At 40.5% G+C, this 14,954-nt stretch overlaps 1 protein-coding gene across 4 annotated transcripts in view; it reads right to left on the reverse strand.

Moving 5' to 3' along the window:
- The window catches only part of ASIC2 (acid sensing ion channel subunit 2), a 453,834-nt gene that overhangs the window by 15,411 nt on the left and 423,469 nt on the right, over nt 1–14,954 (reverse strand). For all 4 annotated transcript variants that reach the window (XM_088143453.1, XM_088143451.1, XM_088143452.1 and 1 more), the window contains one exon: nt 7,557–7,684. In XM_088143453.1, the coding sequence (XP_087999579.1) occupies nt 7,557–7,684 (128 nt within the window). The remainder of the gene's footprint in view (nt 1–7,556; nt 7,685–14,954) is intronic.

A 14,954-nucleotide genomic window follows, 5' to 3' on the forward strand; every position in this document is an offset into this window, starting at 1 on the left:
TATTAGTTCACTATTGATAGCTTAGAAATGGCATAAAGCAGTGTTGTCCAAACTTGGCCACTTTAAGATGAGTGGACTTCAACTCCCAGAATTCCCCAGCCAGCCATGCTGGCTGGGGAATTCTGGGAGTTGAAGTCCACTCATCTTAAAGTGGCCAGGTTTGGACAACACTGGCATAAAGTAATCACATTGGCCATTCTCCACACTGACCCTTCTTATTTTGGAACAGCTGCACAATTTCAAGGGCAGCTCTACATGTAATATATTGAAATAAATGTTTTACCAGCCCATGGTATAGGGCTGTTCCCTACTAGGGTAGCTATGTTAGCCTAAACTGAGTTTAAAAAACATTTGCTAGTAACACTGATGTATCTAAAACCTCCTAAATTGACACAACTGACTTTTTAGAACTCTCCAGAATAGAACAAATCCCATGCAGTCACACAAATGAACATCCCAGAGAGTATTTTATTTATTTTAATATGCCCAGAAAGGAGAGAAAAGAAAAAAAAATCTATAAAAGCATGTCCCATAAGCAGATAAAAAGCACTCTTAAATGTATATTGTGTTATGTAATTAAATTACTAACATCTAGTTCAGTTGCAATGGAAAATAAGTTGGAAATGAAATGTTTAATTGGCATATGAATCATCCAGTCATCCAGTTGGGATTCCCAATGATAAAACGGTTGTTCCAAAATAGAAAGAGAAGTAAATCCTTCAGTCCATTGGGCAATTGATGGAAAATGGGCATCTTTCCAACCCTGTAGCATTATTTTCCAATCATAAAAATGCACAATATCCATTCCCATTGTCCTATGTTAGCTTCCAAGTCACTAGTACATATTTTAAAGGAACATGAGCCTCTCCAAAAATCAGTGAGTTCTCTGGAACATAATTAATAGGTGAAATAACTTCTCTCTGAAAGGAAACCACTGTAGCACAAGATCATACCATACGAGCCAATGTGGCATTCTGAGTAACACATTTCCATAATTAGCTGAATCTATCAATTTCTTCTTGAAAGATGTGCAATAGCCATTAAATAGTAATTTTTGTGAAATTAATCATCATTTAAATTTGAAAGTGACATAAACGTGTCAGAGATGACAAATGCTCTTCTACTGACGTTTATGTACTGGACACTCCAATTCTTTCTTCTAACTTTAAAGAAAAGTCAATAAAATGAGAAAAATAGCAACCTAAAGGTAGTCCTGAAACCATTTTTGCATACGCCTGAATTCCAGAGAAAGGGTTTCCTTCTGCCAATTTAAGTTTCCCCATCTGTTATGGTATACATGCCGAAGACTTCTAGGCTCATCAGTGACAGTGGACACCATGAAAGCCTACCTTTGGATACATTCTGGGAACTTCAATGGCTATGTTGTTCTCAGGGATAACTTGAAGAGAGTATGTTTTCTGCGGGCTACTGATTTGTTTTCATACAAAATATTATATGCTATTGGCAATCTGTAAAGCCTTCAATGGCAAGGGCCCAAATCATCAAAGGGAATACCACCAAAGTCATCTGGGGAGCTCCAGCTGCAGCTCTCCCAATCCATTTAATGTCTATTCAAAGCCAGGCTTCTCTGTGGTTGTCCCTGAGCTTTGGGAAACCCCTCTACTGAGGGAGCAGAAACACCACTGGTAGTTTTAAAGCTGAACTTCAGCGAACCTATATGCCTTGTTTTTAGCTGGTTTAACTATTTCGTTTCAAGTGTCTTTGTTTTACCTGCTTTTGAGTTCTAAACAGCCTAGAGATAAGGAATTATTGGTAGTAAAATGTGAGGCAATCATAAATATTAGCAATGATTTCAGCTGAAGAAATGCAAATGTACTTCTTCCTCAACTTTAAAACCCAGATTGCTGGAGAAACAAACTCTGGAACCCTTGGGGTTCTCTGAGCTTGGTTCTTTTCTTGCAAACGTTTCATTACCCAGCTAGGTAACATCTTCAGTGCTAAAATGGGATGGGGTTTGCTCTCTATTTATATACCGTGGCATGCTTTGCCAGGGCTGGAAACAAACTCTGTACCAAAGAAGTTGCAACTGGAATCCATCACCAACTGGCTACAAGAACTATACTGTTCTTGAGGGAGCACAGTATGGATTCAGAACAGCTTTTCTAGAGGAGAGATTTATCAGTTTCTTTATGACAGGGACAAAATGCCATTGGAGGCATGCCTCATTTACATTCTTCTATCAAGATAATAGCCCAGCATCTGCCACCATTTAGTCATCTGGAGAGGAGAGCAACACCCATATGTTACAGATACTATGATACTGGAGAATAAATATTCGTCAACTCTGATGACCTGGCGTCTGTTCCAGACTGGCTGCCATGCAAATCTTTGAAGTTGTTTAAACTGTGTTGCAATGTAAGTGATGAGCTAAGGCAATGATGGAATAAATACATATTCAATTTCAGTGTTTCTCAGGAAGCCAGCCCTGACTTGAAGTCACATTGCTCTTGAGCTGGCCTGATGTCTGCAGGAAAGGCACAGCTTGAATGCTTAATTGTGCCTTTTTGGTTGTGCCTTTGATTTGCAGAAATGGCAAGAAGAAAGGCTTACTTTGCTCTGGCAGAATGCTCTTGTCAGGGCCACATTTGGGACCTGCAGTGAATCTGGAACCAGAACCTGAAATGTAATACACATAAAATATTTAACTAGGTGAGAGTAAAAAGCCAGATGCGTAGTGTTTAGGCTGATCCAGAGACACTTTTCTTTGCTGTCAAAGCCTCTGGAAGGGAAAGGAGGATAGAAGAAGAATGCTATTATCTATTTGGATCTGACCATTGTAAGTCTAAGTATTTTTTTTCCTCTGGGCTGTGTAGATTCATCAAGAGTTCACAGTTCAGCTCCTGTAGTCTCCAAGGCAGATAATTCTTGTTTCCTTGCTGCTGGCTAGCCATGCTCAGCCCACAAATTATGGCTTTGCTTTTGCCATTGTACTCTGATGAATGGGCTGCCTACTTTTCATGTTCTGTCTCAACCAATCAAATTATTTCTGAAGTGTTTCTCATTAGCAGCATCTTAAGCAAGCATGGCTGAGCAAAATTAGAGGCTTCATTTCCTTGGTGGTCACTTGCCTGGCCCCAAATAAAAGGGGTCAGGGCCAGATGATTCTGCTTTTTCAATCTTCTTTTCCTTTCTAAGAAATTATACAGTATCACTGGTGCCAGATGAGGCTTATTTGCTGAAATAACAACAAAAATAATTTACATGGTATCTTAGAATGCCCAAACTATTTTGATGTGATAAGCACAGATGATACCTGGAAATATGATAATCTTTTTCTTCTTCTTCATTGTCTCTCCTTTTAAACTACTTTAGGCTCCCCACAAAACCAAAAAGGATTACAGTGTTTATAAACAGTACATATTACTTCAATAGCTTTACAGCAATCCAGTAAAAGAGACCTAATATTTCTATCCTTGAACTGGAAAGAGACAGAAGGGATTCTGGGAATTCCAATTTGATGATGGGAGTTGTAATCCAAAACTTTGGAAGACTCTAGGCAAGGGAAAATAGATGTGTATCTTTGTGACTCCACATTTGACAGGATTAGTCTATATCATTGTTTTTCAAACTTGGCAACTTTAAGATGTGTGGACTTCAACGCCCAGAATTCTCCAGCTATCCTACTGAATAATAATAAAGAAATAAAATTCTCCCTCTACATAGAAAAAAATCATATTAAGAATTAAGATGGACTTGTCCCCCTTAAACACCCGCTATGTATCTGTGGAGAGATACTCTGAGATGGGAAAAAATATTCAAACGCTTTCTTTCCACATGGAAGAACTTTGATTCTATTGTCAGCATAAACTGGTTATGTCTGTCTGTGCAACAAAGTCAATTTGGTTAACAAGCAATATTAAATAATCTGTAAAGAAGGAGTGGAGGGAGTAAATTAAGAAATGTATCAGCTGCCATCTGATGGTTTTTGCAAGAAAAAGAAAACAAGGGAGAGAACTCAGATGCACATGCTAAATACAACAGGCAATGAGAGCAGATGGACAAAAGGGAGTTGGAGACAGGCTGGAATGGAGAAGCAATTGTACTTGTGTGATCTGATTTGATGTCTCATTAAAGAACAATTGCAGCTTGCTCTTATTTCAGTGTTCAGTAAAAGTCAAGGGTCATATACTTGCTCCTTCAACGTTGAGGGGAGGAACTAGCAGATAAACACTTGGAAAGTAATAGGTTGGAAATGGCTGCCACAAAGGTAAGAAAAAGGATGGATCCAGCGCACAGCCAAATGATCTGAGTTTTAACAGATGCGTGCTTGTACATAATGTTTAGCTATCCTATAAGAGTGACAATATAATTCATAAAAGACTGTATATATAAATTATTTCAGTAAAATAAATAATGAGAATAGTTTCTGTAAAAGTTGTGGAGGAAGCAGCTGTGTTGGGTAAGAGAGAAGGTGCTCTGAATGTGCCAGGACAAAGAGGTAGAAAACAGTTATTATTTCTACAAGAAGTGTTTGTTTTATGTATTTGAAAATGTAAAACGCTAGAAGTATTTTTCTCTCTCTCATTAGAAGTATTTTATTTTTAAGTTGAAGTTGCAATGGTGCTGAACAAGTGGTACTTACGACTGGTCCTCAAAGTTCCGGCCATCGCAGTGCCTCCATGGTCACGTGATTGCAATTTGGTTGCTTGGCAACCAGCTCACACTTACGATGATCGCAGCGTTCCACAGTTGAGCAAAGTCAATGGGGCGGCCAGCAGGGAAGGTTGCAAGTTGCTCTGGTAAGTCCCCCTGGCCTTCCTATGCTCATGCCCTGCTGTACCTCCATCTCCTGGCCTCCTGCACTTGCGCCCTGCTGCACTGTCCATCCCCTGACTCTCCTGCGCTCGTGCACAGCCTGCACCAGGCCTTCCAAGCCCTCTCCCAACCCCCCGTGCTCCTTATCTGGGAGTCCCACTGCTTCCTGCTGAATGTCCTGCACATCTTGGGGTTACAACAGCAACTGGGATTGCTGAGATTGTCATCACTAAGTAATGCAGTCACGTTACATCGCACTTTATAAGTGCATCACTTAGCAACAGCAATCCCAGTCCCAATTGCTGTCGTAACCTGAGGACTACCTATAAGTGGTTTTGGTCTCACAGGAATACAGTGTGGACTATAATAGGCCATGGCAGATACAGCAAGCGAACTAACTTGAAATTTGTGATGAGTCAACAGAGGAAGCCAAGCTACATGGGAGTTTCTGAGTAAACATATATGGCTTCCTGTCTAACTTTCATCTTTTATGAGAAATGTTTGTCCCTCAAAAGATAAAGATGTCAGCCAAAACTCTTCTAAAGTGGCCAAGATATTTTTTATCTTAGATAAGTCAGTATTTCCCTGTCTGCTGCAGCCAAAACTTTAAATGTCACCACCTCATATTGTTGACTCCCCACATGACGACCAAAAACTTACACCAGTCATATATTCAATAGCAAACTGATATTTCTGCTAGGATGATGTGAACTGTAGTTCAATGCATCTAGAAAGCAGCAACAGATTGGGAATGTTGGTTGGTATAGATTGGACAAGACAACCAGATCCCCTCCACATATCTGGGCCTACAATTCCCACAATCTTCTACTGTTGGCCAGGCTGACTTGGGAGTGGTGGGAATTGATGTCCAAAACATTGGAATTTATTTATTTATACATCATATTTATATGGCTGCCCATCTCGCACAAGCAACTCTGGGCGGTGTACAACATTATTTTTATATATTAACAATTACTAATTTCTCTACAATTACTAGTCTTCTCTACTTGGCCAGCAGCGGGTGCAGGGAAGTCAGATCATCTGGGCTTTCTTCCTCCGCCGATCTTCCTGCCGACTGCGTTGCATCTTCCGCCAATCATGTCTAGGCGGGTCCAGCACTGGTTCCTGTCCCCCGCGCAAAATGCCACCAGCATTTCCTCCCACTGAAATGGGAGTACCTATTTATCTACTCGCAGATGGTATGCTTTCGAATTGCTAGGTGGGCAGGAGCTAGGGATGAATGATGGGAGCTCACCCTGTCACGCGGAGCTGGGCTCGAACCACTGGAATGTTGACCATTTCTGGCCGGCAAACTCCAGCATCATTAAGCCGCTATGCCACTGCGTTCCCCTCCTGCTTTAAATGAAAGGCTTTCCACTGGCTGACACCAGGCAGTCTCCTCCTGCTTTAGATGAAAGACTTTCCACTGCTTCACTCTCCAGAGAGTTTGTGACAGCCATCCCAGAGCCTTCCCACATCCATTCCACAGCAATCCTTCTACGATTGCCTGTCTCTTGCCAGCTGACTTCTGTCCTAATGCGCTCTGTGCCCTGTATCAACTGCTGCCTCTCCGTTCATCAACAGTCTATTCTCTTTTATTATAATCCGTATACCACATATGGCTCCCAAGTCACAGAATGTATAATGGGAATCCCTATTCTCCTTTTATAAAATGGTCCTAAGATATTTTTCTCATATTTTGATGGTCTTTCTTTCTTTCCATACTGCATGAACATTTCACAAAATGAATCTCAAAGGCCCACTTCAGCATTCCTACCCAGTATCACCACCACATCTCCAACCTTTTTGCTTAATTGAAGCCTCTTTAATTTTTATGGCCAAACTGGCAGAAATGGTTGTTTTAGGGAACATTTCATCTTTCTTAACATCCTGCCTTTGGCAGCATAATAAACTGCAAAGGAAAGAAAGGTTTTGCAGCTTCAGTAATTCCTTCCATAATGATACAGTGTGGACGATACACATACCAATCCTGCAAAATTACTTTTGAGCAGACGTTATAGGCACTTGCTACTCCCTTGCTCCAGCAATGGCTGGACCTGATAAAACCACATCTATGCACTGCACAGTTGCTTGTCTTATGTGTGTGATTTAGAACTATGACTGGTAGGCAGAAGCATGACAGCACTGCTGCTTGTATGCATGTATAAACAAGTAAAAATAAGGACAAGCTCTGCTGAAGACAGTCAAATTCATCAGTGAGCTGGCAAAACCTCAGTTTCTCCTTGAAGAGGTAAGGCTGCCTCTCTGTTGACAACATCTGAAACAGCTATGCTATTCAATGATGCCAGACTGTATACTGGAAATAATTCAGAATATTGTTTCTTTCATGATGTTTCTTCAATGGCAATCCCACATTCACATAAACTATGCAAGACAGACTGACATGCAGAAACATCTTCCTTGGAAGTGTACAGAGGTTTAAACCTTTTTCCTCACACAGTTCTGTGATGTGGCAGAACTGTAAGGGTGAAGACCACAGAATTCTGGGAGTTTTTATTAAATGACAATTCTCAGGATTCTTGGAAGTGTAAATTAAACTATTATAAATCCAATACAGGTTTCTAGTGTAGCTATGATTTTTGGTCCTCATCATAATTCTCAACCCATTCTCAAAAGTCCATTGATGAGACCCCATCTCAAGATCAGGCTGCCTTTGTTAAGGTTGTCACCAAAGCGTTCAACCAAGGCAGCTTTTCTTCTCTTTCTATCTTAGAAGTAAAGCAAGCAGGTACCCAACCTGCCTGAGGAAAACAACTTACCCTTTGTTCTTGCATGGCTACAAAAGTTTGGAAACCAGGTGCCACACCAAACCCAAGTTCCTGAACAAATGGCGGCTCAGACTGACTGTGGATCTGGACTTTGACTCCTGCTTCAAATGTTGTTTCATCTAACAAGAGAACAGGATACATGAATCAACTGGAGAACACTGTGTTCTTTGACAATCAGTGCTGCACAGATTCTAAGCTATATCCCCCCCCACCATCATCTGAAACTTATAAAATCAATTAGCTTAATTTTTTTGTGTAAAATATGTTATGATGCCAACTCATAGGGAGAGTCCAAATACTATACAGAAACATAGGAGGATAGCACCAGTAGATAACAATGCCAAGCCCAAAATGAAATAGCTTAAATGGTGCAAACCAATAGAAAAGATTCTCTTAAGCCCCAAGGTTTCCTCTGGGAAATAATGTATAATTCTGCATTTAGTCTCCCTTTCAGTGTAGGTATTGTATCATTACAAAATCCATACTGCTCTATCAATACCTTTTTTTGGCAGAACAAGGACATTAGAGAGGTTTTCTTGCTAGTTGCCCACAATTAAGCTCTCTCTCATAAACTGGCTGACATTAAAGTTTAAGCTCAGTAAACCTCCTAGGATAATTAACCAGTTTCCATTTTTTCTGAGTGTGGAAACTATGAAGATTTAACCCTGTTACATGGGAAAAGAGCAGTGATTTCAACCCTTTGTTTCTGCATGGTTACATCTAAAATTACCCAGTTTGCTTTACTTGTATTACTACAACTGAATTTGTCCAGTGTAACACATATTTGAACCATTTTCAAAAAATGGACTTGAAGCTCAAATTAGATGCTAGTGGAATATGTGGCTAACCTCCATTTCCTGGCATACAACACCACCCTATTCTGCAAGAAGTAACAAATAAATTGGTGCATGTATTACCGATACAGCATCAAGAATCCATTTTTTCCCTAGAAATGATCTGGGAATTGGGGTCATTTAGCTGTCAAACATTCTCATCTTGTCTGGGGACCAACAGCTAATAACTCTTTACTGCATTCTCAGCATGTTTGCTCACATTTCATAATGCTTTTTCATATTCAAAACAATATTTTATCTCCATTTCAGCTCACCTGGCAGCAACCCTCCAGGAACTCAGCTGTCTGAGTTGCAGATGGCGGAGCCATGCAGGTGATTCCAATACTTCTTTCATATTTGGCAAAAAATACATTGAAAAAAAAACTTTTCAGTTTAAACCTCCTTGACACTGAGGTCATTTTTTTCATTTGGTTAATTTTAGTTGTGTACTCACAAAATACAGTAATGAGCTGATTCATGATGGGGGTGGAAGTGGAAGGAGGAAATACAAGTTGAGTCTCTTCCACTAAGACTTTTAATGAGATTTTACAGATACAGTAGAAAAGACAGTGGATTTGGTCAGGTTAGTGCAGTTTATAAATAGTGTAAAATAATTTTTTTTTCCACTGCTGCCTTCCTTTCTACAGAAACAGCTCAAAGATAAGTAAGATTTTACTTTTAAGAGAACATACACAGACACAGACACACAGAGTTCCCTTAAATTATGCTGAAAAGCTTCTCTGGCAATCTGTGATGTTCATGAATATCTATCAGTTATACAGTTTGGGGGAAGGAAGGGTATTCAGTTTATTTATTTATATACTTTAGAAGCTGCTCAATTCCAAACAACTCCAGGCAACTTATGCTTTAAAAGCAAGCAGTAGTATTTTTTTAAACAAAAATTATCAAGAACAACCAGAAGAGAAAACCATATAACACTGAGAAATAACTTAGAAGGGTTCAGCAGCAACCTTAGCTCAAGGCCTGGGAGAACAGCCAGGCTTTCAGAGACATTCAAGACATCACCAAGCTGGGAGCCATACAGATTTTGGAGGTGGGGGTTACACAGTGCCAGGGGAGTTGCACCGTGACAGAAAAGGCAGGCTTCTTAGTCCCAATAGATTACACCGTTTAACTTGAGTTGCACTGATCAGCGACAGCCATATTTCAAGCTCAGTCCTCTCTGGTCAATACTTCTAGCATCTGGGCTGATTTTGTTGAAAGTTTCACTTTGTGCACATCTGTGAAAGACAATCCGGCACATTTCACTCAAGCTGGCAAAGTATGTGTGTATAGAGACACTTGGATTTATCATTATGGCTTCCCACCCTTATTTCTTCATGCTGTTATTATGGCTCTCCAATGTGCAAGCATATAAAGATCAAAGCCTGCTATTAGTCTGTCAAGGAAAGTACCAGGAGAAACAAGAATATGGCACAGAAAAGACCCAACTAAACGCCAGAACTGGGATTGATTGTGAATGCTGAATTTCAGAACTATATATACTGTACTGTATGCCAAAACGTCAGTGCTATTTAAGATGGCCTGAAGATCAGCCCCTGAGCTAGGTCTTTATAGGGTTTTAAAAACTGGTGAGCAGTTGAAAATGTACACGTTGCAGTTACCCTGCAAGGCAGAAAGTTACACTTATCTCCTGCTGCAAGGCTATGCTCAGCAGTATTTCCAAGCAAGAAAGTCCACTTTCAAGAATATGATAATAGAACACATAGGCCCATTCCCAAAGTGGCCTAGTAATGCACCCATTGTTACTGTATTCCCCACTGCACTCTTCCTGCTGCAATAAAAAATGACTCTTGACAGTTTATACAATATAAAACAACTTCAAAACATCCACAGTATAAATTAAAAACAATTAAGCAAAATCATATCATAAAAAAAGCTCAACTATTAAATTAAATGGATGGTCAGATGTAAGCTAAAATGCTTTATCAAACAACTGTTTCCAGCATCTTCCTGAATGCAATCAGTGAGAAGGCCAGTCTGATTTCAGTTGGGAGACTCTTTCAGAGGGCCAGCACTTTTACTGAAAAGCAACACCTTCTAACCTTAGCTCACTTTGAGTTCCAAAAGTGGGAAACTATAAGCGGTTTCTCCTACAATGACCTTATGGATTGGGCCAATTCCAGTTGAAGTTAACAGTCCTGCAAGTACTCAGGTGCCAAGCCATAACGGGCTTTATAGGTGAAAGCCAGCATTTTAAATTGCACATGGAAAACAATCAATAGCACAAGGGTAATGTGCTCCTGGCATCATGCCTAAGCTAATACATGGGCCACTGCATTTTACACCTACTGCAGCTTCCAGATGGATATTGAAGGCAGTCCCATATAGAACATGTTGCAGGAGTCTAACCAGGTGGTAATGAGGACATGAGTTACTGTAGCAAGGTCCTCTTGTACCAGGAAAGGCCACAACTGGTGTACTAGCTGAAGCTAGGCAAAGGCCCATCTGGCCACATCTTCTACCTACCACTCTAGCAGGAGCCATGAGTCCAGAAAGACCTCCAAATCATAGACCTGCTCCTTCAAGATAGTGCCTTCCCATCAAGAGACAACACTGACATTGGCAGAGCCTTAATGGACAAATAACACTGCCTTGCCTGGGTTCAGCTTCATCCTCTTCTGCCCCATCCAGATCCTGATGTGCTCTTGGCAGATCTATCCCCCACTCAGTTTAGCAGGATGGCTGAGCTGATGGTGGAGAATGCCTCTCCCCCTGTAAAACTTATCTTCTCCTTTGAAAATCTTTCACATCTCATTTTAACAAGATGGGGAGTTATTCACAGATGGATATGGTGCTGGGTGAGGAAGAAGGAACTTTTTCATCATAACCTAGTTGTGCACAGATCAGAGTGTGAATGGAGACAGTGCCTTTGAAAACACAGTAAAACAAACATCCCATTAAAAATAATGGGTATATAATTGGGTGCACATCTGAATGTGAATGCCCTTGATCCACCCAATATTTCAGTGAGATGCATATCCTTGTCCCCTTTCGCATCTTACTAATCATTCATAACTATGTCCAACAAAAGCTGTAGTGAGAGAAAAGTATTGCTCTCAGTGCTGGCAGCCCATGAAGTTCCAAGTGCTGTTTGACAAAAGAAGGTGCACTGGCCTGCTTGCCTAGACAAAAAGGAAGTATTAATTTTCTCTAAATCACAGGGAAATAATTAGAGGGGCTTATTTGCAATGAAATCTAATTCATCATGTGTTGCTTTGTGACAGCATCTTTGCTCCTAGATTACTGACTGCTTGGATCAAAGTCAATATTTTTTTTTCCATGAAACTTTTCAAGTCTGACTATGGATTGCTGTCCTCCAGGATCCCTGGCTGGCTGAGCTAAAAATAAAAATCAGTTCAAGTACCGTCCCCACCCCCATGGTTCCAAGAGAGAAAGTAATTGGGAAAGTAAAAGTTATTTCTACATCACACAAAAATATGCAGAAGAGTAAAAAATAGGGGAGATTTTGCTTACTTCTTTTACATCATGAACTCTCAACAAACTACTGGTTAAATGAGGTTCAAATTTGCTATCTCTGGAGACCCTTTAGAACCACCTCAGTACAGGATTCAGCAAACACTGGTACCTTCTGATTCTGTTGTACCATAAGCTGGTAGTTCAGTTTGTTTTAAATTCTATCTAGTAGCTTCAGATTAGAGAAGTGCATCTAAGAATACCCAGAAGACTGGTATCAACTGAAATTCCTGTTGCGGCTGTGTGTCTGTGTATAACTGTTAACAGTCTTGTTCCTTAAAACACATTGTTGGTTATCTGTTCTCTTCTAAGATTGAATTTTAAACAAAAAATTGGAAATATGGAGATCAGTTCTCTTTTCAGCTGGCCAAATTCCAGTTTTGGCTGATAAAACAGCAGGTGTACTCCTGCCAAAAGAGAAAATTATAATAAAAATGTACAGTACAATAAAGCTCAAGACACACACACACACACACTTTTTCTTCAAGCTGATGATGGCCAGATGTGCTACAGTGCAACTTCCATCATTCCCATGAGCAGGGCTGCTAATCATCCTGGGGATCATTCCCATCCCATAAATGGGAACCAAACTGGGAAGACTGGTCAAAGTTATAAGCCTCAAATGAATAAAACTATAAAACTATTTCAGGATAGAAGATAAACTTTTTCATTTTGAAATAAACAAATTCAAGTATCTTCCCCAAAAACCATTTTAAAGCTTTTTTAGAAACCTGGCTTATAGCCAAGACAGGCAATTTAGATATATGTACTGTACAATTATTATGGTGAGATGTAGGCTCTGCCTTTCCCTTTCTTTCCATATTTCCAGTGAAAAAAGAGGGCAGGCACTGAAGTAAACGCCAAATATTCCTTTTTAAAGGGCACTTCTAGAATGTCCATGGATTAATTGACTAGCACGCTCTGCAAAACTGGCACTTCCTCCCTCTTTCCTTCACTTTGTGACCATTTTATACATTACAGGTGACATTATCTGTTTCAAATAACCCCCCTCCTCAAAATCCTCTATGTAAAGAATTTTTTTTTTGATCTTCTCAAAAATAGAATCCTAAATTGATACCCCTCCATGGAAACACTGGAAGGGATCTCAGAGATCCTCTTGTCTAACCCCCTACCTAGTGCAGCAATCCACTAGTACAGCATTCCCAAAATACGACCATTCAGTCTCTGTTTAAATAGCAAAACTAAGTCCATAGATGAGACTGGAAGGTTAGATGTCCTATTGATTTTACAGAGGGCAACGATAGCCCTCTTCAGTCATTTAAAAAAAAAATGATGTAAAGGACAGTGACAACTAAACTCCAGTCCACATGTTCCAACCCACATTCCCTGTGTTGATGGCCAGAACTGAAACTGTATTCTGTCGAATGCATCACCACTTCAGTCTTCTACCAATATGAGGAGGTTACTAGGGTATATTCTCATTTTGTCTAGATTTTCAGAAGGGAGCTAATAAAAGCCAGAGGATGGGATGGAAGATTAGCATCACAACTAACATGCCTATTGTACAGAATACTTCTCCTCTCCCAGTCTGCTCCAAAGTAGCAACACTGTAGATGAGCCTAATACTTATCTTTTCTCCTTCAGGTTACCATGTACCACAAAACTGTGATTTCCGACTGCCTGACTAACAGAAGGTGTTGCAACCAAGTGCATTACACTTGTAGGGTATTTTTAGCAGAGCAGATTGTGCTCACAGCCAAAATCCAAAGGCTGCATGCCTTGAAGTACAGTACTGTGCAAAAGTTTTAGGCAGGTGCGAAAAAATGCTGTAAAGTAAGAATGCTTTCAAAAATATATATTGTAATTGTTTATATTTATCAATTTACAAAATGCAAAGTGAGTGAACAGAAGAAAAATCTAAATCAAATCAATATTTGGTGTGACTACCCTTTGGCTTCAAAACAGCATCAACTCTTACACTTGCACACTTTGTACATTTGCACAAAATCAGGGATCTTGTAGGATTAGAATCAGGTGTATGATTAACCAGTTATACCAAGCAGGTGTTAATGATCATCAATTTCTTATATAGGTTGAGACACAGTCATTAACTGAAACAGAAACAGCTGTGTAGGAGGCTTAAAACTTGGTGAGGAACAGCCAAACTGTGATGGAATGGAATTATGAAGGCCAAGCTCAGGGAGATAAGCATTTTCTTAGCTCACCGGAACCGCGTGGGAGGAACAGAAGGATGAGACTGACACCTCCCTGAGGAATTCAGACTGTTGTGGCTGGAGGACTTTGGGAACTGGGGTTTTAGTCTGGGAAGATTCTTGCTAGAGGTTGTAGCTAATAAACATAGCTGGACTGAATTTGCATGGTCTCTTGGAGTTCCTTGGGCTAGGCCTGACAACAATCTTCCCAGACTAAAACCCCAGTTCCCAAAGTCCTCCAGCCACAACAGTCTGAATTCCACAGGGAGGTGTCAGCCTCATCCTTCTGTACCTCCCACGCGGTTCTGGTGAGCGAAGAAAATGCTTATCTCCCTGAGCTTGGCCTTCATAATTCCATTCCATCACACAAACTCTGCTACTAAGGTGAGGTTGTGAAAGACAGTTTCATGTCACCATGGCAAGACTGAGCACAGCACAGCAACAAGACACAAGGTAGTTTTACTGCATCAGCAAGGTCTCTCCCAGGCAAAAATTTCAAAGCAGACTGGGGTTTCAAGATGTGCTGTTCAAGCTCTTTTGAAGAAGCACAAAGAAACGGGCAACGTTGAGGACCATAGACGCAGTGGTCGGCCAAGGAAACAATGCAGCAGATGGAAGACACATCATGCTTACTTCCCTTCGACATCGGAAGATGTCCAGCAGTGCCATCAGCACAGAACTGGTGGAAACCAGTGAGACCCAGGTACACCCATCTACTGTCTAGAGAAGTCTGGCCAGAAGTGGTCTTCATGGAAGAATTGCTGCCAAAAAGCCATACCTCCGATGTGGAAACAAGGCTAAGTGACTCAACTATGCACAAAAACATAGGAACTGGGGTGCATTAAAATGGCAGCAGGTGCTCTGGACTGGCAAGTCAAAATTTG

This window comes from Python bivittatus, unplaced genomic scaffold (genome assembly GCF_059951505.1).
Source record: "Python bivittatus isolate LINGU-HERP-01145 unplaced genomic scaffold, Pbiv_v1 ctg000410_np1212, whole genome shotgun sequence".
Classification (NCBI taxonomy): domain Eukaryota; kingdom Metazoa; phylum Chordata; class Lepidosauria; order Squamata; family Pythonidae; genus Python; species Python bivittatus.